The sequence below is a fragment of the Parambassis ranga genome, chromosome 5 (genome assembly GCF_900634625.1).
Source record: "Parambassis ranga chromosome 5, fParRan2.1, whole genome shotgun sequence".
Classification (NCBI taxonomy): domain Eukaryota; kingdom Metazoa; phylum Chordata; class Actinopteri; family Ambassidae; genus Parambassis; species Parambassis ranga.
Window position 1 is genome coordinate 17,735,609 of NC_041026.1, and position 26,988 is coordinate 17,762,596.

At 40.5% G+C, this 26,988-nt stretch overlaps 3 protein-coding genes across 5 annotated transcripts in view; 1 reads left to right on the forward strand and 2 right to left on the reverse strand.

The window, feature by feature from the left end:
• Window positions 1-177: 177 nt before the first annotated feature.
• Window positions 178-6,315, forward strand: edem1 (ER degradation enhancer, mannosidase alpha-like 1). 2 transcript variants are annotated; one of them, XM_028406929.1, is made up of 12 exons: window positions 178-797; window positions 1,839-1,911; window positions 2,199-2,302; window positions 2,623-2,794; window positions 2,881-3,064; window positions 3,170-3,344; window positions 3,609-3,729; window positions 3,800-3,970; window positions 4,064-4,137; window positions 4,213-4,309; window positions 4,691-4,893; window positions 4,960-6,315. In XM_028406929.1, exons 1-12 carry the CDS (start codon window positions 328-330, stop codon window positions 5,000-5,002), a joined length of 1,887 nt encoding a protein of 628 aa, XP_028262730.1. In that variant the 5' UTR covers window positions 178-327; the 3' UTR covers window positions 5,003-6,315. The 2 variants fall into 2 exon arrangements, with proteins under 2 accessions (XP_028262730.1, XP_028262729.1); XM_028406928.1 differs by having other exon boundaries at window positions 4,691-4,876.
• Window positions 6,316-9,398: 3,083 nt separating this feature from the next.
• Window positions 9,399-12,000, reverse strand: gnat1 (guanine nucleotide binding protein (G protein), alpha transducing activity polypeptide 1). Its single transcript, XM_028405138.1, has 9 exons — window positions 11,777-12,000; window positions 10,999-11,041; window positions 10,771-10,912; window positions 10,540-10,697; window positions 10,325-10,453; window positions 10,111-10,240; window positions 9,871-10,024; window positions 9,580-9,793; window positions 9,399-9,490 (listed from the first exon to the last, which is right to left on the reverse strand). Exons 1-8 carry the CDS (start codon window positions 11,880-11,882, stop codon window positions 9,603-9,605), a joined length of 1,053 nt encoding a protein of 350 aa, XP_028260939.1. The 5' UTR covers window positions 11,883-12,000; the 3' UTR covers window positions 9,399-9,490; window positions 9,580-9,602.
• Window positions 12,001-13,330: 1,330 nt separating this feature from the next.
• LOC114435935 (semaphorin-3F-like) overlaps window positions 13,331-26,988 on the reverse strand; it is a 43,463-nt gene continuing 29,805 nt past the window's right edge. For both annotated transcript variants that reach the window (XM_028405922.1, XM_028405921.1), the window contains 13 exons: window positions 26,830-26,923; window positions 25,414-25,533; window positions 23,197-23,336; window positions 22,182-22,296; window positions 18,047-18,116; window positions 17,142-17,286; window positions 16,828-17,050; window positions 16,604-16,692; window positions 16,472-16,513; window positions 16,206-16,363; window positions 15,993-16,060; window positions 15,771-15,904; window positions 13,331-15,367 (listed from right to left, as the gene is read on the reverse strand). In XM_028405922.1, the coding sequence (XP_028261723.1) occupies window positions 14,942-15,367; window positions 15,771-15,904; window positions 15,993-16,060; window positions 16,206-16,363; window positions 16,472-16,513; window positions 16,604-16,692; window positions 16,828-17,050; window positions 17,142-17,286; window positions 18,047-18,116; window positions 22,182-22,296; window positions 23,197-23,336; window positions 25,414-25,533; window positions 26,830-26,923 (1,824 nt within the window). In that variant the 3' untranslated portion in view covers window positions 13,331-14,941. The remainder of the gene's footprint in view (window positions 15,368-15,770; window positions 15,905-15,992; window positions 16,061-16,205; window positions 16,364-16,471; window positions 16,514-16,603; window positions 16,693-16,827; window positions 17,051-17,141; window positions 17,287-18,046; window positions 18,117-22,181; window positions 22,297-23,196; window positions 23,337-25,413; window positions 25,534-26,829; window positions 26,924-26,988) is intronic.

Genomic DNA, 26,988 nt, shown 5'->3' on the forward strand with positions numbered 1-26,988 from the left:
ATTTCACGCTTGTGGCTATTTTCTATTGGCGCAGAAGTTAAATAAAGACACGGTCTATGGGCATGCCACGAAATGCAACGAGGAGATTGACAGCTGTCGCTGCCAATCATTGGACGACCGCGTGTGACGACGCACATGAGGAACCAATCACACCTCAGAATCTGGGAGAGGGGAGGATTTGTTGACAGGAAGTGTGTAAGGCGGAATCACTACCACAACCTCTCTGTGCTTGTTTAGCTTGACAAGCGGCAGATTTCACATTCGTTCACCCGGTCGGAGGTATGTGGACTTGAAAATTATGCTTTTTAAGACCGACCCGGGGCAAAGATGCAATGGAGGTCGCTAGTAGTGGGTCTGGTCGTATTGAGACTGTCTGTCAGCTGTGTGCTGTGGCTAGCCTTCGGACTAGGACCCAACGTTAGCTGTGGGTTCAACTTCCATCTGGGTTTCAATTTGCACAAATTAGACTTGTTGTTCAGGGAGGAAAAAGGGACCGAGCCGAGCGGTAACTCGTGGTCACAGCGGATACACGGCCACAAATATGAAGAGCCGAAGAACACCTGTGCGAAGGTTGGAGAGGAGTCACCCAAGAGGTCCTACCTGAGCTTCTTCGATGGGAACAAGGACGAATACGTCCGGAGATATAGCTCCTTCCCGGACACACTGAAGACGAAAATGAAAGACATGGCCAAAGAAATGTTCTATTTCGGATATGACAATTATATGAAATATGCTTTTCCCGAGGACGAGCTGAATCCCATTGACTGTGAAGGGAGGGGTCCAGACGTCCTAAACCCGTGAGTCATTCAGAGCTGTGCTAAGTAACTAAGCTGACCGCACCTGCTCCTGTGAAATACAGTACACACTGCTAACACACTTATCATAACTGTCCTCTGCAGGCGGAGATTTGCATTTAGTTGGTAATCAAATTAGCTTACGGTGCTGTGTTAACTTCTCTCAGTGCTGCCCACTGCCGCTCAGTCTGAACAGGTAAACACCAACACACCTTTTATCGGGAAGACTAAAACTGAACAGCTTATGTATGAGGCTCCAGGTGTCTGGTCATAATGTGTAATTTAATTTCTCTAAAACTATGTCAATAATTAATGAACTTTACTAATCTAATGAAGATTAAAAAAAAAAAAATCACAGAGCCACTAAATTGTTTGGTCTGCGTTTACTTCCCAAAGAAGACATTTTGCTCTAAACAAGTACAGCATATAGCATATTAATTTTGTTATCAGATTAAAATATTAAAAATGCTGCAGAAAGTCTATGCTATTAGTCCAGTTGCCTCAATTTCAAACTTTGAAGTATTATTTTTACCTGATATGCAGCTGCAAGCTCAACAATGTCATCCATCCACATTCCAGTCCACCAAAATAGAAATGGTACATTAAAATGTATAATAGCATGTGCACATGACATGTAAAACTGTATTGGACAATTAGTTACCTAAGGTAAGCAGTGAACATAGGTTTTAAACATTTTAATTTTGTGACAGAGATCAAAAAGATTAACTGAATAAAAATCTAAAATTTGACAGTGAAAGTTGTTAGTTGTGGTTCTGAATAGAGAACAGCAACCATTTGTCTCCAGATCAGCTCTTTGTTTTGATAAGCTCTTAGGTGTTATGAGAAATTAGTCAATGCCAGCGGGAAATCCCCCACTTAGTGAAAAGACCTAATTAAAACATCTGTTGTTTTATGCACCTTATTTGCAGTGAGCATAAATTGCATATTCACACTGAAGCGTTTGTGTTGTTGGTTGTCTATTTTGTGATTATGTGAACTTTTTCTCAGGTAGGACCCTACAGAGTCTAACTGTTTCTATTTCAGGTCAAACATCAACATAAATGATGTCTTGGGGAACTACTCTCTTACACTGATTGACACGTTAGACACTCTACTGGTAAGGTATTTTTTTCTTATCTTTTATATCACATAAAGTTGTGCAAATAGTTTTGGGGGAGCGTTAAACATTGTGAAGAATAGGTTTACCCACCTACAAGGGTGGTTCCCACTTCCTCTGTTGGTTTTCTGTTGAACTGCCTCTGCTTGGTGCCAGGTGTTTGTGTTACTGTGTCAGCTTTAAAATTGACAGCTCAGGGCATCTGTGACCTCTCCTAAACAAAATATTTAGGCATCATCAAAGCGACTTGTTTACCTACTGTGGTAACTTTTTTTTTCTTTAACCAGGTGGTTGGCAATGTGACAGAGTTCCACAGAGCTGTCAAGCTGGTTATAGATACTGTATCCTTTGACAAGGACTCCACGGTGCAAGTTTTTGAGGCAAACATAAGGTACAAATTTACAGAAAGAAGCATTCCATGTTGCAGTTATTAAGTGTATCAACAGAGTTCATGAGTAACATTTTCACATTATATATTTTGGTAATACAGCACATTTTACAAGGACACATAAATATGCAGGGGGATCAACTGCTCTACTACGAACTACCGCACTCACAAAAATGTGTCTTGAGACCAGCCCTCAATTCCAATACTTGTAACTTCTTGTAATCTTTAGGGCAGGAATCTTGGGCAGAAACTATGTATGCCAATAATAGTATCAAACAACAGCCAGCAATTTTAAATTCAGATGTTTTGATTCGACTTTGTAGGATCTTGGGGAGCCTCATCTCTGCTCACATTTTGCTGACTGACCCAAAACATCCATTTGGAAAAGTGGGCTTCGAAGGTTACAATAATGAGCTGCTGCACCTGGCCCATGACTTGGCTGTCCGCTTGCTTCCAGCCTTCGAGAACACTAGCACAGGCATTCCATACCCCAGGGTGAGTGAGACTAATGAGATCACAAATCTAAGGTACATTTTACATTTAGAAATAATAGTAATTTATTTACATTTTTTTCTACACAGGTGAACCTTAAGACCGGAGTTCCTCCGGATAGCATAAATGAGACTTGTACTGCAGGAGCTGGATCATTGTTGGTAGAGTTTGGGATATTGAGCCGCTTAATAGGAGACTCCACATTTGAGTGGGTAGCTCGACGAGCAGTCAGAGCTCTGTGGAATCTGAGAAGCAACGAAACTGGTCTGTTGGGTAAGTGCAGCTTTGTAGTTTATGCGACAAAACTTTTCTTACTGGAGTTCTTTTAGCATGTCTTTTATTCTTTATTTAATAGCTTTTCTGTGATTTCTTTTTTAGGGAATGTAGTTAATATCCAAACAGGCCAGTGGGTTGGGAAACAGAGTGGTCTTGGAGCTGGTATGGACTCCTTTTATGAGTATTTGCTTAAATCATACATCCTTTTTGGTGAAAAAGAGGACTACCGGATGTTTCAAGCTGCCTATGAGAGCATACAGAACCACCTGAGAAGAGGGTGAGTCCGATATGTGTCAGCAGCATTAGGGAGCTTAACATGAGATTGCAAACTATTGCAGCAATGTGAGTACGTCTTTGTGTGGGTTTGGCCACACAAAGAGGAATTAAAACTGCTGATTGTTTGAAGTGTTACTTTTTTACTGAAGGAGGCTAAAAGTTGAATTCTGATAGTTGATGCTATCTTGTGATGTTTACAAAGACACAGAAACATTGTGACATGCAGTAGTATTACATGTTCTCTTTTGTGTTTTGTTTTTCCCAGGAGAGAATCCTGCAATGAAGGAGAGGGTGACCCGCCTCTCTATGTTAATGTGAACATGTTCAGTGGTGAGATAATGAACACCTGGATCGACTCCCTTCAGGCATTCTTTCCCGGGCTGCAGGTTGGATAATCTACTTGCCATGAGAGACAAATGTGTAGTGCTGTTAAACTAAAACAGTCTTGTCTTCTAGGTGCTGAATGGGGATGTAGATAATGCCATTTGCCTGCATGCCTTCTACTATGCCATCTGGAAGCGCTTTGGTGCTCTGCCAGAGAGATACAACTGGCAGCTGCAAGCTCCTGATGTTCTCTTCTACCCTTTAAGACCTGAGCTGGTGGAGTCAACATACCTGCTGTACCAGGTAACAGTACTGACCTGTGCCTTCTGTACACTCTACAGTGTATGATAGTTGTAGATAACATGCTCTTACACAAGTCATTTTTTTTGTCCACAGGCAACCAAAAATCCTTTTTATTTGCATGTTGGAATGGATATTCTTCAGAGCCTTGAAAAAAATGCCAAAGTCAGGTATGGATCTTTTATTTATGTTTAATACTGTGCAATGTATGTGTCTCTTTGCCTGAGCTGAGCTGTTCTTTGTAGATGTGGGTACGCCACCCTCCACCACGTTGTGGACAAATCCAAAGAGGATCGCATGGAGAGCTTTTTCCTCAGTGAGACCTGCAAATACCTTTACTTGGTAAGTCACAATATATGGATATGATAAAATATAGAGCCTAATATTCAGTTTAGATATGATAGAATACTATATTTTAACCCTTTCTCATTATTTCTACCAAGGGAAACGTAATTCTACACAATTTTATTTTTGTGGCTACAACTTATGTATTATCTCTGTTAGATTATTTGCTTAAATAGCAGAAAACAGCCCACACAGCACTAGAGATAGTTTAGTTTGCAATTCCTTGCATTGTTTGTGTTTCTTAGATTAACTGAAATGTGCATATTTCATAAAGAAAAGATAAGACATCCTTGTTAAATTTAGTTTAGATTCATGCAGGCACACTTACTTTACTCTGTTCATACTAACATTTAAATGAAAATATCTCTTGCATCGCAGCTGTTTGATGAGGACAACCCACTACATAAATCCGATAACAAGTACATCTTCACTACTGAGGGCCATGTCGTGCCTATAGACAAGCGCTTCAGGGAGAAACAGTGGAATGACCTGTTTCCATGTGAGGAGGGGGCACTGGCAGAAAGAGAGCTAAACAACCGGCCAATTCTGAGCAACATCAGCTATGTACGACCATCATCAGTGTGTAAAATCTACCTTATTATATAGAGCGGTCATAGTCACAGTGTTTCTTCCCTTTCTCTCTGCAGTGTAACAGGATCCCAGAAGAACGGCGGTACACTCTGCCTTTGAAGAGTGTCTACATGAGGCAGATCGATCATATGGTGGGACTCTTTTGAGTGAGAGGGATGAATGTGGTAACATGCAGAGGCAGTGTCTTCAGAAGGGATCCACTGCCATGCCGCATTCTGCTGCCCAGTATCCCGACAGGAAAGTGACACTAATGGAATCCTGAGAGGGCAGGTTCATTACTTGCTGTATTAAATTAAAAATATCATGTTAGCATTTTTTTTGCTGTTCAGTGGCTGAAGATATAGTCAACGAAGATGACAACTCTTCTGTTGAATTTTTTGGGCTGTGGATGAGTAAGTAATTTTAGAATAACAGGTTTGTTTTGGTGCAGCAAAAATGTCTGTTCATGTGTAAGTGTGTGTGAGATGTGTGTGTATTTGAAATAACAGCTGAGCTGTGAATCATTATATTCTGTTTATGGGAACAGTGCCATCTAGCCAATTATGTATAAAATGTATAGCCTTTAAAAATACACACACATCTTCAAAGATTTCTGAACATGATGATTAGTGCCTCTCAAGTTGATTTGGTCAACTAGATCAGAGTTTTAATGGAAGGGCTGCACATTAACACGCAAGTGATGACTTATGCACATACCCTACTTCTTGTGAACACGTTTTAGCCGCAGGAACATTGTTGGTCTTCTGTACATCTGAAGCTGGATTTGCTGCCACAGCTGTCTCTTTCACTCATTAGGATTTTAAATTGATGTCTGTGTTTACTTGTGCACATTAATTCAGTCAAACTGTTGTTTTCTATAGAGGTAGTAACAACTGTTCCCTGTCTGTTAGCTGTTGACACATATCTGAAAATGCTGAAGTGTTGATCTCTCAGGCTTCTCTGTGTCTTACAAAGGGCAAATTAATGTGCCACGGCCATACGAGAGAGGCTCAGTATGACTCTAGTGCCTTCAGTTTTTCTGTGCACTCTACAGTGCATATTAGTCATGGACACAAGGACACTCTTAATATTGCACGAATGTCATTCCATGTGTGTGTACAGTTTTACGTAGATGATTTTGACATAAAGCTCATTTTTGACATGACAAATCATAAAGCCATAAAATTTAATTTTAAATTGAATTATTATTTTTATGTTAAATAAGTGAAAATGTGATTTCCATCATGTTTCTGTCACATATACTGTCTCCTGTATGGTTTCTGATTTGTTCTTGTAGATACAAGTCATCTTTTGCTGCTTCTCTTAAGTGCACATCATCATAACTATTGTCATGTGTTGAGAACTCAGGGTTTAAAAGAAACACACACAAAAAAATAATTGATTTCATAAGAAATAAAACTTTGTTAAAATTCTGTTGCCTAATATTGTCCTAAATTTTGATCCTGACTTCACATCACAACTGTCCCCAAGTAGTGCAAAATGGTGCAGACATTGCCTGTAGTGGCTACTTTACCAACCTTCAGCCACTTGGTTGGGTGGTTTCTATGTGCTGATATTTCCAAAATGAATTGTTTGATGCATCATAATATTTGGGTGAATTTCCTGTTTATTGTTTATTAACGTATTTAATGTCATGATCACAAACAAAAAAACAGATCAGCGGTGAAAACTGTACGACCTCCCCGATCCTATACCTGTCTGATCTGCTCACCTGAATCACCTGTCTTTATTTAAGCCTTAACCACCAACCCTAAGCTGCCATCTAGAGACAATAATCAGAGGCAATAACATGTTAACTTCATGGCTCCTACATTGCCCGACAGGGATTCATGGGGAAAAATCTGACAAAAATCATGTTGTGTGTCCCCAGCTTTTGTGATACTCTTTAGGTAAAAGGTTAAAAAAAAAGGTAATGTTTATAGCTTATTTTTTATATTTTTTCCCCTGTTGCTTCACTACAAGTCAGGGGCTTAAGAAATGGATTGAAGCATAAAGCTTTATTTTTATTTATTAAACAACTAAAAGTTGGTTTTGCTTTTTTACAAGAATCACAAAGCATCGATATTTGGTTTTCACATGGGACTGAACACTCTGCGGGGGTATCTAATTTAAAGGGTCATTTTGGAGAGGAAGTCTTACAATCTTTGTGTGACAACCAGGGTCATTATGTTTGTTTGGTTTGTAAAATAAGGGGCATTGTTTATACACTCAACAAAAATATAAACGCAACACTTTTGTTTTTGCTCCCATGTTTCATGAGATGGACTTGAAGATCTAAACTTCATTCCAGATACACAATATTACCATTCCTCTCAAACATTGTTCACAAATCTGTCTAAATGTGTGATAGTGAGCACTTCTGCTTTGCTGAGATAATCCATCCCACCTCACAGGTGTGCCACATCAAGATGCTGATCTGACATCATGATTAGTGCACAGGTGTACCTCAAACTGCCCACAATAAAAGGCCACTGCTGAAATACGAAATATGTAATTATGAGAAAATATGGTAGCGACCAAGCTAAATCTAGCTGTAGAGATGCATGTAGAGAGGACATTAACCATCAGTTAAACAGGCAGATTACTACAGGATTTTTTAACACTATGTTTAAAAACCCGCATCTGGCAGGATTGATGCTGAAGATGCAATAAAAATGTGCTGCTTATGTTAAAAAGAGCCAAAAAAAGGGCTATCACGACATAGTTTCATACAACTCATCCAACCTATTTATGGTCATATAAATCTACATGTCAAATTAAAAATTGTCATAATAAATTGACAAAATCTCTCATTTCTGCACATATTTTATATGTGAATAGTTTTTATCCTCTATTTTTAACAGACATCATTTCAGCTTTTCCCATGAATTGTGGTCAATTGCTCTGTCTCTTGGATCATTTGTCTAACAACCTGACACCACACATTCCAAACAAATCATACACCCCATAGATATTCTGCAGACTCCATTCATGCATATCAATTGTATAGATAGCTCATATCAGAATGAACATTAAATAAAAACAATACAAGTGCAATACAACAAAACAAAATCATACATACAAAATATTAAGCACCTTATAAATCAAATAAATCAAATCTCATTCTATTAGTACTGGAAACAGCATGCAAGCTGCTCTGGTGCAGCGGTGTGTGAGCCTTTCAGTGATTGGAGAAGAGAACAGTCAATCACGCTGACCACGCCCCCTAATTTATCGGCCATATAGCTTAATATCTTTTTATTTAACAACTTATTTGTAGAAAGACCACCAGATCACCGATAAGACAACAATTATATAGCGGATGCCACAACAATGACCGGCAGGAGATTTGTTTTTCACTGAGTATTTTATGATAGAAAAAGTCGATTTTTGAACGGAAGTCAATTGGAGCTAGTCCCTGTCGGCAGCCGGCTGCATTGTAGCTTGAGCCACTCAGCCTCATTTTTCATGGTAGCTAGCATAAGTTCACAAACTCACCAAGACACAGCAGGAAGTGGTGGAACTCACGGCGCTCTCCTTGCGTGAAGTCCTCGCTGCATATTACTTTCAACCGTAGCTGTACTTCACACACCTTCCTCACACACACACACACACACACACACACACACACACAATTCCAACGCTCTGACCTGCACGTAGCCTATATTTCCCGCGCGAACAGGGTGGGACTTCTCTTCCCTAATCCGTCAGGCACGACCAATGACAAACACAAGTATCAACTGATTGACAGCTCACTGAATGGCTAATTTACAATTTAGATATGGTTTACTATGGAACCAGAAATCAATAAATGACAGACTGAACAAGACATTGCTGTGTTGCCTTTAATTTGTAAAAATAAATGGAAAAAAGTACTGAGTTTTCTACAGAAGCTTTAATAAGTTAAATCAAGGTGTACAAGTATTAGTTTCTGTACAGGATAGGTGGCTCGACAGCCTGGGGTTTCAGTTAAGGTAATTTTAAATTGAAGTTTATTACATCTACCACTTAACAGTGTCACAGATTTAACATGTAATCACCACACTTCCATGAACTGTCCAATAGAACACTGGCCCTTTTCAACTATTATACATGAAGTTACATTTTCTAATGCTTCCCTCAAAAGTTTAACTTGTGACCTGAAGAACTGTGCTGAAGCCGTTTCTAGTGACAAGTTCATTTAAAATCTCTGACAGAGGATGAAGTGCATTATGCAGGTGGTGAGGCCATCTTGTTTGCCCTTTGGCTTGTATACTGACCACTTACTGGAGCAATGCATTAGCCAGAAATCTATTCACATAGGTGAGAAGAAATCACTTTATGCCGACAGAAGCCTTTGATGTATTAACTACGGGTTGCATGGCCCTCCAAAGACGAGTTCAAGAGACTTGACTAAAATTCAACTCTTCTGAAATCTTTGCAGAGGATTTTATGACTTAGGAGCTGTCTTGGTCAAAGCTACAACTTAGTTTTAAACACAACAAATTAAGATTTATGTATTTGTTTTGCATTTGCTGGTTTGAAGATGGTTGTCTTGGAGGGACAGTTTGCGTCTTTAGTCCTCAGTTTGGAGGGATTTGTGAAACATGCTGGGGTGACAACAGCACCCTGTAAAGACAGAGAGAGAGTGACACTGGTTAGGTGGCCCCACAGTGGTAGTCTTTGTTATTGAAAAAGTAGTTTGTTAATGTTGCTACCTCTGTTTGGTCTCTCGTGGCTCTTAGAAGAGACCGCAGTCCTTCAGGTTTTCTTTGATGATAATGTCGGTTACAGCATCGAACACAAACTTGACGTTCTCTGTGTCCGTAGCGCAGGTCATGTGTGAGTAGATTTCTTTGATGTCTCTGCGCAGGTTCAGGTCCAGGAACTGCATTTTGATGTAGTTACCAGCATCCTCGTAGGTGTTTGGGCCTTGGAAAATGAACTGATGATTTAGTTGTTTGAACACTTTAAAATATTCTGTAGCAAATGTGTGTTGATGAGCTCACCATCGTACTCAGGGAAGCACATGCTCAGATGAGCTTTCTTGATCTTCTCGGTGAACACATCTTTCTTGTTGAGGAAGAGTACAATGGAGGTGGTGGCAAAGTAGCGGTGGTTGCAGATACTGTTGAACAGGTGCAAACTCTCATGCATTCGGTTCTGAAAGAAATGTCCCATTTCAAATTTTAGTGACAAACTTTTTAATTGTATTTATCCAAGAAGACATGAAAAGCAAAGCATCATACCACTTCGTCGTCCTCCACCAGCACCATGTCGTAGGCGCTCAGAGCAGCGATGAAGATGATGCAGGTCACACCTTCAAAACAATGGATCCACTTCTTCCTCTCTGACCTCTGGCCACCCACATCAAACATTCTGCATGCAAACAGAAGTGTATTTTCTTCATGGCTGTTCTGTGCACAGGCTGAATGATTGATGTGTAATATTGCACTGACTTACCTGAAATTAAGATCTTTGAAGGAAAACTGGGTCTCAATGATACCCGTGGTCTTCACTCTTGATCGCAGCACATCCTGCTCAGTGGGCACATAGCCTGGTTGGATCAGTCGCTCCAAGTCATTCAGATAGCTGTGTCAAAATAAAAAGTCAATGACTGATAGATATATATTAAAGATATTTAAAGAGATTAAACTTGAGCTTCAGTGATTTCTTACTATCCGGCAGAATCGTTGAGTTGGTACTCTGAGGCCCTGTCAAAGCATGCCTGTATGCCAGAATCCTTCCACAGACGCAAAATGATGTCTGACAGTTCTTTAGGCATGGTGCCTTCCTCAATGGTGTCTGCGAGATGCATAAGCTTTCTAGCATCATCCTGAGGACAGATGCACATAAATTACTCACAGAAGTTACAGAAGACAAATAGAAGAAGAAGAATATGTTGTTACCGCCTGATCTTGGTGGCCGTAGTTGATGTTGAGTGTGCCCATGGCCTTTACGACGGCCATGATGGACTGCAGGGTGTTGCTGTAGATGATGGTAATGAACTCCAAGCACTCTTCAAGCGAGTAACCATCTTTGTGGATAATTCTGGTGGGAAAGTACAGTGAAAGAAACATGAAAATCACAGCCAGCTCAGGAAGAAATGACACACTAGTATGATGCAAATGTCTTACTTCATCTGTTTGACAATGGTGCTTTTGCCTGACTCTCCAGCACCTACATGACAGAAGAAAAACAGAATTTTGTCAAATGTTTTTTCCTTTTTCTGGGACATAAGCAATGTAATAGTTTTAGTAAATGCATTTTTTTTGCAAGATTGCAGAAGAACTTGTGGCTTTGGGGGATCATAAAACTTTTTGAAACACATTTTCTTGACTTGAATTTAGTGGTTAAACTAAACAGACATCATCACATTTCACAGTGCAGAGCCTGCATTTTATTCAGGTTATTAGAGCGCTACAGCCGCAGGATCTGTTTGGGTTGGGTGGTATAATATCTGTGTCCTTCATGGTTAAGCCCTTTGTGCCGGAGGACCTGTTGTTTCAGGATTAACAGAGGATTGGCTTGAGTGATTATCGAAGTGTCTCAGGAGACACGGGTTATTAAGCCTTTACTCGACTACAACACATTGCTTTTTTCATCACAGTTACACAAGTTTTCAACTTGAAATTTCAGTTTTCAGAGAGCTTCAGATTACTAAATATAAATGAAAATGAAGTCTGTAAAATGTTTAAATTGAGGAAAACAATCTATTGCTACTTATTGTCTTCACAAGACCAACTTTTTATACCAAATATGTTATAGCTGCTGGGGTTTGCGTCTCATATAGTTCAGTTACAATAGAAATGTTCTCCAAAGGGCACCAAACTTTGTGTCACCAGATGATGAGGCTTCCCATTAATACATTTTAGCCTGTTTTGGTTCCCCCTAATCCAGCTCCTCTGTCTTTACCTAGCAGCAGCAGCTTGACAGTTCTCGCATCCTTGTCGGCATCCTCCTTCAGCTTCTTCTCCAGCTCCCTGGAGCGTTTCTCCTCAGCGCTAGCTCCGGCCCCCATCCTACTTTTCCCGGCTTGGGCCTCCTCTGCTCAAAAGCCAAGTGTTAGGGAAAATGGAAGCAGGTCCTGGCTGCTCGCCGACTGTGTGACCGGTGCCTTCAACTGTGCAGCTGATGAGTCAACTGCCTGCAGCAAACACTGGAGAATGTTTGAGTATTTTCTCCGACTTAGGCGAGGATTTTGGGCATCCTCTGCCCACCTGACCAGTGGCGGCCAATGGAACACAAGGACAGGACTGTTTTAGGGCAGGGGGAAAGGTGCGAAGAGAAGGAGACATACATCAGTGGAGGAGTGATCTAACCTTTAGGGGGACTTTGCTGTGCTCAGCGGAAGATGAACATCGGCTCAAGTGCTTATCTCTCTGTGCTGGTCTTAGGCACCTTTAAAAGTGAAGCAAGAAAAGCTACAGTCGGGTACTGGACACAGATAAGCAAACACAATCAAATTCACAGCAAAACTAGGTAAACAAATGACTAAATGTGTAAATCAAATTTGGGGATCCATGTGGTTTTCTGTGTTTTTGCCTTTGAAAAGTGAGTGATTAGTTTTGCAATCCAGGTTTATAACAAACAAAGACACAGTCTCTCCTCCACAGAACCACAGCTTCAACTCTCAGTCCAAATATGAAGAAAGACATACTGACATTTCTTACTGGACACTGCAGACTGAAGGGTGAGCTCTGAAGTGCTTAAAGAGCTTTGCAGTTTCACCTGACAGATCTCATTGACCTCAATCTGCAGCTGGATAGGAATCCTAATCTACTCACTTTCAATTATATATGAATGTACATACAGTGCACTGAACTACATTTCAGAACTTTCTTATTCTCTTTTGAGGAGTCAACAGTAATACACCTTTATATTTTCATCTGTAGTGGAAGAAAAGAGCATTCATCATAGTTTAACTTCGAGGCACTTGGATATTTTTGAATATAGTGTAGATGTAAATACACAAAAAAAAACCTACCCTGAATTCCCGACTGCCTAATTGTCCTCAACAGCTAAAATGATCTGTGAAAATTTAAGTGACATTTGCCTCATAGTACAGAGGAATTACTTGCTACAAAATATCTACAGCATGGACATGATTCAACCAAACTCCAGGGGCTAATCTGACAAAATGAATAACTTACTTTATCAGCTGAGGTTTTTAGGTAATCATCACAGGATGCATGTTGTGTACAGGTTAGCAAGGTTGGTTGCTCATATTATCATTAGCAAAACAATCAAAACAATATCCAAGTGGCTAGCTAGCTGAACAACATTAGCTAAAGTGATAAGAAAGGGCTGTAAGAGCTTTATGATTCTTACAGTTAACACACACACACACACATATATATATTTATATATATAAATTGAATTGAATTGGTAAATTGAAGGGAAGGTAACATGTTATTATAAAATATAGAGCTTTAATTTATTAGTTAGCAACATTGATGAGGAAGAAAAGATAATAATATTTTACAAGTCATTACAATAACACCAACTGTGCATATCATACATTACTTCACCTCAATGACCCAGAGCAAAGTCTGTCAAACAGAGAAAAGAAAGGAGATGCACATGTTTGAAGAGAGAGAGAGAGAGAGAGAGAAAGAGAGAGAGTAAAATCACATCTTATACCTTTCAGCATTTCTCACTTTTAAAAGAGGTGTGAGCACATCCATCTTGCACTGGTAGTATTCCCACAACAAGAAAGACATTCACTGACATCCACAACAACAGAGCATTTTAGACAAATACCATATACATACACTGTACATGCCATGCACAATGAAAAGCCACCTTCTGAAGATTCTGCTTTTCAGGTTTGGTGGCGGTCAGCTTGTTGTTGGTTGTATTTGTGACATTGTTTTACTCTGTAGACGTCTTTCTGTTCCTTAGGTTTGTATGTGTATATATCTGTGGCACATATTGACTGAGCAGCACAAAGAAGGAAGTACAGCACCAATTGAAAGCGTCAATTCTAAACCTGATTAGAATTTGTAATGAAACCATGGTTGCATTTTTTTTTGCCTTATACGAGTGTGTAAAAAGCCACAGATATGTGTGAAGTACTTAGTATATTCATAAAAATCACCAATTAGGCAACAGAAGGTGCTTTGTCATAATTTTCTTTAACTGTCACAAACTCACATATAGCTGCCTGCTGGAATATCTCATCTCTGAGGAGAGATAAGAGAAGGCAATGTCATGTTTTCAGCTTTTGTGTCATTAAAAACACCCCCCCCCCTCCAAAAATAAAAACAGCTTATCACAAAGATCACATTTGTTAAGAATACAACACTTAGATGTGATATTCACATATAAACAAAACACTTGGCAGCAACTGATTTTGGAAGAATATGGGTGAGCGATGTAACAGCTTTAACTCGAGGTCAGGCTGGACCACACGATGAAAGGAAAGACATCTCGCCACCTTCATTCATTCACATGTGACTGTATGGCTGTGACTTGTTGTCCCAGCTGCAGTCTATGCCCTCTAAAATGCCTTTTTTGTAATCTTTCTGTTTGTATTTTTTGCAGTTAAATAAACTGTCCCATATACAGTAGATAAGATAGATGTGGTGAAGACGTTTGAAGTGAAGAAGGTCAGAGACGTCCTGACTCCACTTTCAGCTTTAAACTGAATACTGCCAGCAGTCAAATGTTCCACAAACATCGGTCCTCGTCCATGTCTGGATACTCCCACTGTCCTGGGTGGTTGTTGTTGTTGTTTCTCAAAAACACCAAACATAAAGATTTTCTCAACATAGTAACACATTGTAATAAACACTAACAATCATATTATAATAACAACAATATTTGCACAGATTTATCTATTCACAAAAAACATGTTTTCTAGATAGGTACAAAGAATTACTTTTTACAACCTACAATAAATATTGTGTATTTTTCCTCCAACAGTTACATAGAAACTGTTTTAAACTGTTGCTTTGCTTTCTGCAGTGTCTTTCATGTCCTTAGATTTCACTCCCCTAAATGAAGGGTTGCAGTGTTTAGGAAGTTGTGTGAAAAGGTAGACATGGGAAAAAGGGTGTTTGAGTACAGTCCAGCTCCTCATGTCTCAGCTGGAGTCGTCTGCTCATCGTGATGCCGGCGGTTGCGAGGTTTCTTCTGTTCTTTCAGCTCCTTCAGGCTTTTGGCTTTGTCCCCGAGGCCGCCGTCTCCGAGCTGCCAGTAATCCTGGCAGTACTGGTTGATCAGCCCCATCTCCGGCTGGCTGAGGATGGTTAGCAGGTCCTTATACTGGCCGGCACTGGGAGTCCAGGCGCTGGACTGAAGTGGAGGGAGAACCGGGCTGCCCGTCTCCACCAGCACATTGTTGACTGTGCGACTGGACAGGACCACAAGCTGCAGTTTCACAAGAGTGTGCTTGAAGTTCTTCTCTGTGGACGTGCACTGGTAGATGCCGCTGTCAGAGGACTGCAGGGAGCGAATCAGGAGCCCTTGATCTGTTTTTAAGATGCGGCCCTCTGAGCGAAGCTGAACAGAGAGGAGGTATTGATATGGATAGTCTGATAATGCATGTAATCAACTTAAGGGCTATGCTGCACAAATCAATAGCTATTGTTCCCAAATGGCTGTTTAAAAGTTTTCAGAAATTTAGGTCAGTATATTATATGGGATATCATCTAGAAAATGGCTGATTAAGCTGATGAAGCTAATTACCATGCTAAGCAGATTGCTAGGTGTTCTAAACTAACACTACTGTTAAATTTCAAATTAAAAGTTGAGTTAATAATACAAGAAGTATGTATCTGACTAAATATTGTTTTATTTTAACCTCTAAAAAAGAAACTAAAATAAAAATCCAAACAGTCCTAGTCAGTTAAGATGTCTTTTAGACCGCTAACTGTATCTGTGTCACAATGACAGCTGTGCTCACCTCTTTCCTCCTGTCACTGTTTTCCTTCTGGAGGTGCCACTTCAGAGACACATGAGGGGACCTGGCCTGACACTCTAAGAACGTAGTGCTACCCTCCACTCCATACTGAACTGTCTCCAGAGTGTTCTTATTGGCTGTAATACAATAGGTTAAAAACATTTAATATTTTATTTCTGAGAAACAATATGAACTATAACAAATTGTCCACTTAGTGACACTCACAGTTAGAGTTATAACCTCTGCATTGGCGGATTGGGTTTCCATACTTTACATCCTGGCGACGGCTCCGTCTGAATGAGTCGGAAAAAAACAGAAAAAATAAAAATAAATAAAAAGCTCATCTTCAACACATTTTCAAAAATATCACATGCCAAGTAAGAATTCCTCCTTATGACTGCACACATGCACGCCTGTGTAAACTATCTTGATCCACACCTCTTCTGTGAGGCGGAGTATCTGGAGCAGGATTTGCCGTCCCAGGCGCAGTATGGGTCCCTGGCTAGACAGCAGTCAGCACAGGCCTCTCCGTACACATCACAGCGATGGAGAGCCAGGTGGGTCACACCCAGAACAGAGCCTACATAAAGTTGTTGCTATCAAAAGAAATATTGATTCATGTTAGAGTTTTTCCTTTAAGAAATGCCTACATGCATCATGTTTTCACAGAGATCTGATTGCTGGATTTGGTCTCATCCACTTACCCGTTTTGATGAAATCTTCATGGTGGTGATTGGGGTGGGAACCTGCAGTCACAGGGCATTCAAATAGTTAGCTTTGCCTCTGATAACACATAAGCTATACATAAATATACCAACTAATGCCACAGGTCTGACCTTAAACACCTCCACCTCCTCTAACACCAGCTCCTCTGTCTGCAGGTCATCTCTTGGCAGTACAATCACTTTCTGCACTGTCCCCCGATCTGTAAAAAACAACTCAAGCTGTCTTAATGTGTATTAAACGTTTACACAGAGCCACTTAAGTGTGATCATGAACTCTAAACTACATGTTTAATTGAGCAGTAGAATACTGTGCAAACATCAGCTGTCACACTGACCTGTTCCCAGGAAGAGCACCTCATAGCTCCCGTCAGCAGCGGCCACTTGGTCGACAGCAATAGTTGTGAACTCATAGTCCACGTTGGTCCTGACCACCAGGGGGCGCTTGTGCACTGGATATACAGCATTGAACATAGTGGGGTGGTTTCTCATGAAGTTGATAACCTCATCTGGGTAATCCTTTGTGGATTTCATGTTGGGAGTGAAAGTGCCTCCAGGACACTGATGAAAAAAGTGGAAATGTGAATGTCAAAGCTGCTTATTACCAAAAATATCATCTCATTTTTTTTTTCCATTTAATTTTGTAACTCACAGTGCCAGGTCGAGGGTAGGGGATCTTCCCAGTGTATGCCACCCACTGATAGTTAGGCCCTTCTTTGTGGGCAAACGGCCCATTGAAGACCATTCTGATGTCAGCCATGGAGTAGGCGCACACCGCCGAGCCCTTAAACACAGATCTGGAAGACGGGAATGGAGAAGAGAAGGTTGAACACACGCAGAAAGCAGCATGAGGATTCAGATTAACTCCCTCCCTGAGATAATTGCTGCGAGTGCTCTCAGCGGCTGCTAGTATCCACTTCCTTCCCACATACTCAGTCGGCCTCTTACAGGAACGCACGGAAACATTATGACGCACAAACACACCCTCAAACTGACTCAAGTAGAGTCAAGCTGTCTGACACACTGACATACAAACACCCACGTTCTGCAGAGAATCGACAGAGTACAGGCTCTCGCTGCTGTGTGGTGGGTGTACTATGTTTGTAACTGCTGTCATGAGCCCCTGTCATTAGCACCACATGTGTTTTTATCAGCTGGGTTTAAAACATGCCTGATGCCTACAGAGAGGATGGAAACAATAACAGTATTTATTTCTCAACTACATTAATCAAGACATGTTTATTATGACTATGCACGCACCTCTTCCTACTTGTGTGCCATCAGATTCTTGGTTTACACGTCTCCTTAGGTGCCTTGAATTTTAATGCCGTGTGCTGGATGACAACCTGTTATCAAACCTGACCTATAGACTCAGACACTCTCCCTCTGGGCTCCACACTCACTTTTTCTGTCTCCTCTTTGTAGCCTGAATGTGACAGGCCATACGCAGCACAGCACTCAGAGAGAGAGAGAGAGCTGACACCTTCAGGAATAAAAGCTGCACGGAGATACACTTTCCATCCAAACTGATGACTGTTTAAATGATCACTTACTCACCCTGAAACTGAGAAGACTCCATAGATGACAGGATTCTTGGTGTCTTGAGTTGGTTGTATATACACATCTCCTAAGAGACAATGACAGATATTATAGTCATTAGTTACAGTCATAATAAACCATGAAGAGCAGCAGCAAAAGAAGTGTGGAGGATTTATTGAACATTTATTAACAGAAGGGTAATACAGTATTCATAATTATGAGGAGATTAGTGTGTAATCACTCATTATGTTTTTGTTCATTTATAATAAGCTGCCATGCTTTTAGACAAACCAGCCAAAGGCTGTTAAAGAGTCTGTTTTTTTATTTTATGTAAAGTATATTTGATGTATTTTTTTATGTGGGAGTTTGAATTTAGTGAAAACTGGGGAGGGAAAGGGGGAGTTTTGGCAGGTATGAACATTTTTTTTTTATTTCTGCAGCAATTCAAGGCCACCTCCCAGCAGTGCTGCAGCTAAAAAGCACTTAAACATGTACTGACTGATGGACTGGTGTTATAACTATTAGTCTCTCTCTTATGCAAAGCCTGTAGGGTTGATATTCTAATAGGGCAGGGAGTGAAACATTATGAGCCATTATGAACTCCACAACAGCAGAATCCCAATGTTTAGGCACAGAAGAGAAAAGAAATCATTCCACATTTATTTTCCTACAACCCACAATAAATCTCACCACTAGGTGTCTCTAAATGCATCACACCGGTCCTTTAAATGCGTTGATGTAGATGTATGAATGCAAATAGGTCTAACCTACTTCTTCTTTATTGTTTTTGTCAAATCTGACATCTTGACTGCCTGAAACAAGTATTCATATTAAACTAACAAAGTGTTTGGACCAACAGAAAAGAAAAGAAAACATATAAAGTTACACAAATACTTTATGATCCCACCTGGTTCCAGCTTAGAGTAATTGTAATTGTGACATATGGAGACTTTTTTTTGTGCCTCCTTCGAGGGAGAGTTAAGGGTGAGTTCCTCATGAATTGTGGTTACCGGAGCCTCACTGAGAATCCAAACTCTTCCAAAGCTGAAACTATAGTTCCTGAGTCTCAGCAGGGAATATGAATGAAATAGAGATCTCTGGTGAAACATGGTTTTAATAGGAGCCATATGCACCCAGTGACTGTGGGGCTGAGGCAATTGTGAACCCTGCATATCCCCTGATGTTTTAATGAGAGAAAAGTGCAAGGAAAAACAACGGAGAAGAAAACTGAAGTAAATTTAAAGTAGACAGGCTGAGTAGAATAACACAGCTGAACACATACAGTAGGCCCATTTAATGTTCTGCATGAATAGGTAAAGTAAAAAGAGCTCAGCTTGCGTGTCTGAAATGGCCTTGGACAATAAGGATAATAATTACCTATAGTCAAAAGTCTTTAGAAGACCTTTGTTGAAATCCTATCCCCCTCTTTTTTTATAACCCAAGATCTGTGAAGCTAAAAGCAAGACATTAATCTGACATACAACAATGGGAATGTTGAATGCAGCTCAGAGTTATCTCTCAAATATCACCTGAATGAAGTCAAGAAGCTAAAGTACATTTATGCAAGGTGAACTCCTGGCTTTACCTTGCATGGGTTTGATAAACAGGAGGAAGCTTAGATTCAAAGGGCTTACGTAAAAACAACATTTCTGAGTCTGCAAAGCTGCAACATAAACAAAGTCCCTTTTGATCATGGATTTGAAATCTTTTCAGACAAATAAATCTCTTTACATGCCAAGGTATGAAAATGACAGGTAATGGCTGCTCACTAAAGCAAAAATTAACTTCTGGCAAACAGAGCAGAGATTCATAACCCATCTGACGCCAGTTTGACAGACCTTCTGGCTACAGAACGAAGAAAAGATATAAATCAGCAGAGAACTGGAACAAGTTGCATCATTCTAACTTTTGTTTCTGATGTGTCAGATCAGACGGTCTCTGCGGAGCTCTCAGTGACACATTAGCAGAGAGACATCTCTAATTGCTGTTAGCATAAAAAGAGCGTCATGAAGTGGGATAAATTAGGTGCTGCGAAAATAAAAACAAAAAGAGGAGATGAATTAGGCACTGATGGAAGAAAAAGGCGGCCAAATACATTATTACCTCCTTGATGCTCGCTCAAAGCAATGTGCACCTAAAATATGTTGTTAAAATGCTTACTTAAAAAAATTCTGAGATTTGGGAATGACAGTGACACAGTAAATAACTCAACTGAAAGGTTTTCTCGCATAATTACACCCAAGCAAAAGCGATAAAACATGATGACACAAATTAATTCTCATTTCTGCCTGAAAGACATTTTTTAATGCCTCTTTATATTCCTATTCTCTCCCTGAATGCTTCCTCTGCTGTTAGCCTCACCATCTGAATGTACTCCACTCTCTCTCTCTCTCTCCCCTGAGTCCTCATACAGCCACTCTGATGCCTGTGCTGGGCTCCATCAGGACCAGCAGGACTGGAGACAGAATACATTTCCACGAGACACTCTGCGGTTGTGGGAAGATCGACCACAGAGCTGTGGGATGTTACACAGCACCTCAGAACTCACAATGACCTCACCACAAGCGCCTCGCCTGCACCGAGGCTACAACTGACCTGCTGCGCTGTGGGTAGAAGTGTACTAAAGTACAGCAGCACTGACAGGAGTGCTTCTCTGTCACAGACACTGAGTGCACTTAATGCATAACAAACATGCGCAAAGCTCCATCACAGCACAAATAAGAGACATTACTATAGATTCAGCACAGAGCTGGGTGAATTATTTAGTTACTCTATGGAGAACTTTAATGGCAAAATGGTGTGATGAAGAGTAAGAGAAAACGTCCTACTATTTGTGGCACCAACACAGTTTGCTTCCGGTCTCAATCTGATGCCATCCTACTTAGACTTTTAATGAAGTCTAACTAATTAACCTGGCCATTAGGTCTGTGTTCATATTTTGCCACGTTATAAGTAAAAACACTGACTTTGTTGCTCTTAAATCACCTCAGCTGACATCCTGCACGAAGGCAAAATTATGTGTCTTTCTGAAAACGTGTGCATGGTATTCCACAATCACTTGGACAAAGGATGCTATAAAAAGCAGGTTTGACTCTTATTAAGTCAATATTGACAGCTGGACTTGTGTTGAAGTCAGATTGTTTACTAGTGAAAACTAACAGAAAATAGTCAAATAAAAACAGTGTGCTGCTCATACCACCTGTCAGTATTATTTCAAGGATACTAGAAATCCCTCCTTAATCCAGTCAGTCAAGTGAATGGCAGATAGGCTGGGATGATCCACAGAGGGTTGAATGATGATCCCAGCTGCTCATTACTTTGATTACTCTGTGTGTGTGTGTGTGTGTGTTTGCTTTTCTACTTCTTCTTCTTTTTGTAATCTGTTAAACACGGTTGGCACCAGAAAGCAGAGCGATCACAGCCTCACATTATAAATGGTACTCTAGCATTGGTACAGTAAATGTTCATGAGTGCACCTCCATGTTCAAAGGAATACTCATGTCAAGATTAACATGCATGAGTCAGTGATACCTTAATCTAAAGCTGCAGCCTCCCTGGATTCATCCTTGCACTGCAGTACCTAAGAAGCAATGCTTTGCAGGCTGTGTGTGTTATTGTACAGCACAGTAAGCTGTTAGCCCACACACACACACACACACACAGCAGCAGCAGCAAAATCTGAGTATGTGTGGATTAACATCATGTTGAAACTATGCAAAAGCAAATGTGCAGAGAACTCTGCAAATGACCAAGTTGTTGATACCAAATCTGTCAACAAGTACATCTGCAGACCTTTGTTTGGAATTGTTGTGGTTACATGGTCATTTATGAATTCTCTCTTTGCATCTGCCAACTTTTCTGTGAGGTCAGGGACATGCACATTATGCGCCCCACACTGATTCCAGGCAGATACATTACAAGTTCCCTGAGTCATAGAAATCAATACATGAAATGAAATAAATCGCTGCAGTTTTTTTGTGACGTTAGGATTACAAACGCTGAGAACGTTACAACAGGTGGTGTACACTGTACATTACTGGTGTTAAGATGGGGATGTGTGATGTCTCGAGATGAAAGGAAGTATCAGAGATGTTCTGAAAAAGTCAGGGATGGAGGTAGAGTCTTAAAAGGGGGAAATAATAATTCAACTCACTTAGTTCATCAAAGTGTGTCTCAATTCCGTCGGCTCCAGGCACAGAGCAGATGAGGCGAGCTTTTAGAAACGTGCTCCACTTGTTGACCAGACAGCAGTGGCCACCATCATCATTCTGTAAGACACAAAGTACAGGAGTCATCTTCACACGGATCCAAAAACCACTCAGCGGATATCTGAGCAACAGCTGTTTGAAACAACTGGCAAAGCTGCAGAGTGCATGGGATCTGGATGATCAGTTCTGAGTTTCAGCTTGGCCATTCTTCACTAGAGGTCAGCCAACTTCTACTACTGAGGTAAAGAGTCAGGCCTTGGAAAGATGATTTATAGGCTGAAGCTCAGCACATTGCACTGAGTCCAAATGATTTATGGTGCTGGGAGAAATACATTTTCTATGCATCTTTATCTTCTTCTGACTAGGAGAAACCTCAAAGGTTTTTGACAGAAATGTGGGTAAAGAACTACCCCAGATTAACTTTTGTGATAATGATGTCATTAAAACTAATGCCAGAATATTTTATTTCTGTCAAAAAAGAATCCTTCCATCTCTTTCTAAGAACAAGGAGACAGTTAGGAGGAAGTTGAGCAGGCTGATGGAAGCTAACAACCACCTAACTACAACCTTCGACCTACAGCACCTAACACTTTAATTTAATACATTTCTCCTGAATTACAGACTGCAGGAATGCATCTAACAAACACAGAAGTGTCCTGAGAGATATTAAAGTACAGATGGTCAACATCATTATTTGTCCATCTACAGCACCAAATCACTGCTTGATCACGGACCAGGCTTCACATCACTTCACAGCAAATATTTAGCTTTTTTGACTGGTAATTGGTGTGAGTTAAAGTTTCATGCTCAGCAATTACTGATGATCATGGGGGACTTCCTTTCTGGGCCTCAGAGAGGCCTAAAAACAGGCAAGAAACTATAACTAACCATTACGGAGACATATAAACCTTTCACTGGGGATGATCAACATGAGGTTTGCTGACTGGTGTGATAACTCACCAGGCAGATCCGCCCTATCCTGGACTGGGTCATGGGACTCTGGCCCATCTCAGAGGCTTTCTCGCGGAAGAAGAAGTAGAGTTTGTCATCATTCTTTTCAGCGCTGTCTGGGATGAGGTGTGCATGGACAAACGTGGGATCTGCAGGAGAGAGAGAAAAGAAAATGGAGTGCTAATTAGAAGACATGCTACATCCAAATGTGATTACAGTGGGGTTCAGATAGACTTTCTGACTTCCAGGGAACATGGTGGGGTTCAGATTTCTATGGACAAACCATTTTTTAAGAAAAAAAATTGCCAAAACCTAACAAAACATTAGACAAGCTGCTGATTGCAAACATGGCATTTAAACCTGGCTAAAAGTGTGAGAAAGTGCAAACAGTTATATATGAGTGATCTACACAGTTAATAGGCAGAGAACAGGGTTAGCTAGAAAAAAGCAGTCAATCAGGGCAAAATAAAACCTTATTTTCAGTCCTTTTTTTAATGTAAGTTACATTTTAAACCACATATTACACAACCCTGAGGGATGTTTCTGCACTGCCGGATTTTTGTGCATATGGCAGGCCTCACCACGTCCAATGTGGGCTCTATGTTCTGCCTGTCTGTCTGTGTGTGTATGCATGTGTGTGTGTGTGTGTGTATGTATGTATGTATGTGTGTGTCTCAGCCCCGCCCTCTGTCAAACAAGCACACAGACCTGCAGCTTTTTAAACATCCAGAGCAGAGAGGGACAAAGACAAAAACATCAGGATCAAAATGACAAAAAAACATAATACCAGACAGTAAAGGGAGAGGACAAAGTCTCTGTCACACACTTCTCATGTTTCATAAGTGATGACTGAAAGGATTACTTTAGATAATTGCTGCACATTAATAATTATAGCTTATACTTTAAATTATAGGCTTATATTGTTTTCCTAAGCTTGTTTTAAAAGAAAACTCAAATACTTGACATTAGGATTTCTTCTAAAGCAACTAATGTGGGACAAAATACACAATCCCCATCAGTACAGAAATCCCTCTATGTTTTGCCAATGTGAGGAATCTCTAAATAAAGTTGTACTTCCTAGTGGGAAATTCCCACTGTGTGGCTTCATTAATAGCCTTTCTTTTCGAGACATTATTGAGGTAACAGTAACACAAACATGGGAAATTTGGGAAGACATTTTGAGTCATTTGTGTCACAGGTAAATCAGAAAGAGATCTATTCATGACAAATCTGAATTATTGTGACAAGCAAGACCTGTGACTGACACATAAAAGAAAAAAACACACCTTTAAGCAGCAGACATAAAGAGAAATACTTTGACATATAACTTTCACCCTCACCCCTTGAAGCCTAACACTCTTACAGATGTAATGTGATTACAAGGTTTTTGTTGAAAATCATTATGATAGAATGATAGAATATAAGAGCAGCCTAGGGGCCAGAGCAGCACTTTAACTGCCCTACACTCTGTATTTCTTCCTGGTGACAAAGCTCTATGTGTCATCACAGTGTGCTCCCACTGGCTAATTTACTAGGTCACCACTGGACACAGTACACATGAAGCCCCTCCCCGCTGTGACAGTCCAGGGTCCCAAATGGGGACAAACCAAAACTGAGAAGAGGAGGGGTGGGGGGACTAGGAATCATGTCATGGAGTGGGGGTGGGGGTGGGGGGGGGGGTATTCAAGAGATTTCACATGGCTGATTAGCAGGACTCAGGTGTCCTGATTCTATGTACTAGTGCCAGGGGACTGTTGTCAGGGCAACAGGGTCAGAGGAAAATCTGGGAGGGGGGGGGGTGCTGTGATTGATTTGGCAACATCAACCGAAAGCAGCCGACCAGCAATTATTATCACGGTGACAATCATGGTTCATTAGAGAGCAAAGCCTACTGAGTTACTATTGACATTAATTAATTTCCTCCTGCTACAACACCACTGACCCCGCTGTCAGACTTTACAGGCATGCAGTTAACAATTAGTGTAATGAATTTTATCCTTCGAGTCAAATGAGTGGCGTGGAGCAGGCTGGAAAGGTCGTGGTTTGGGGAACAGACGATGTGCAGGGCGGTGCTGAAGCTACATTTGGGAAGTTGTGAGAAAAACTAAAGCAAATGTTCTTAAGGTGCTGACTAATAAATTAAAAATGCTCAGGAGAGAGAGAGAGAGAGAGATATTAGTGGAAGAAATAATGCAGGATGCAGAACAAGCTGAGTTGAGACATTACCATTTAACCATCTGGAGTTGTACTGATCAGTCCTCATGGCTGTCTGCTTCCCTAGCGTACGGAATATAGCAGAGTCTGTTCCCATGAAGTCTATGTAGACTCCCGCATACAGTTCTCCATCTGTCAGAAAAAAGGAAGGGTGATGCAGAGGTGAAGTCATGATGGATGAAAACATTTTCAGGTTTTCTGTCAAAAAACTTCCCACAAGGTTTCATCAAAATCCGACTGATGGCACGTACAGCAGCTGTGACCATTCAAAGTTTTTACATCGTACATGTTCAGTTTGCAGATGTCCGAGCTAAGAATGTTGACCTCATAATTATATTGTAATCATACTCATCAGGGCAATCAACTAACTGATTGGCCTAGCTGCATTCACAGAGCCAAGTTCACATCAGCTGGAGTCATGGTGTATATAGAGGTCAATGAAAGCTATCGTCGCTTCAGGCACACAATTACACAATACATTTAAAGCGGTTTGTGTCACAGTGGCATGACAAGTCTGTTCTATTCTTAAGTCTGCTCCAAATTCAGCCTTTAAATTCAGAATAACAGATTACAAGATATATAGCGGTGTCTAGCATTTTTTTTTCCAAAGGAGTATAGTATACTATATGATCTCCTCAAACAGAGGATTACACTTTCAAATGTAATTACAAACTGCAACTCAGGGTTGCTCTGTAGGCCAGGAAGGCGTGGCAGCATCCTCTGAAGGATGCAGCTCCAGCACAATTTATGTGGTGTCAAGTCTACAGAGAAATCTCCTGAAAACCAAACATTTTATGTGTAAAGTACATTAAAGTCGAAACTGAAACATTCTGCTGTTACAAGGATGTTTCCAGTCAGAGGCAGCCTTTTAAATGGTGATATTAAAAAATATCCTAAACCAGGGAAATTCCACCTTCCTGTGTTGTTTTAGTGCGGTACATCTCTGCAGTGCCAATTATGTAAGACAACATGTAGCGGATTTTCTTGGTCTTGCAGTTTTTGCTTGTGTCAGCAGTAATTGCGCTGACATGGTGCAGCAAAACAGAGGTTCTCTCTGTTGATACATGCACACACACACACACACACACACACACACACACAACAAAAACACAGGGCAGGAGGTCACTGATCAACAGCCGTGTCTGACCACCTGTAAGCTGCTGACAACAATAGACCACCCACTGACATCAGAATTCACACATCTGTCAGACACAACAACTGATAACAAAGTTTTCTGTTCTGCAAAGAAAAATTTCTAAATATTCTTAAAGATTTTTCTTAATATTTTTGTTGCACATACAACACAAGCAGTTTAAATCTTATTTCCTTAAATATTTGGAAAAACATTTTCTTGGTAATTCTTTATCAAATAATGACGAAAATGATGAAAAGATCAAGAAAGGAGTTTATCACAAATCAATGACTTACTGATCAAAGCGGAGACGCTGTTAAGCTTGGGGTCATAGGGACATTTTCCTTTCCCAGAATCCACTTTACCAGGCTCAAGACGGAAAATGTATTCCTGCAAAGGTAAAAAAAATGAATGTACACAGTTACTTTCCATTCTTTACATGTTAAAAACCCATA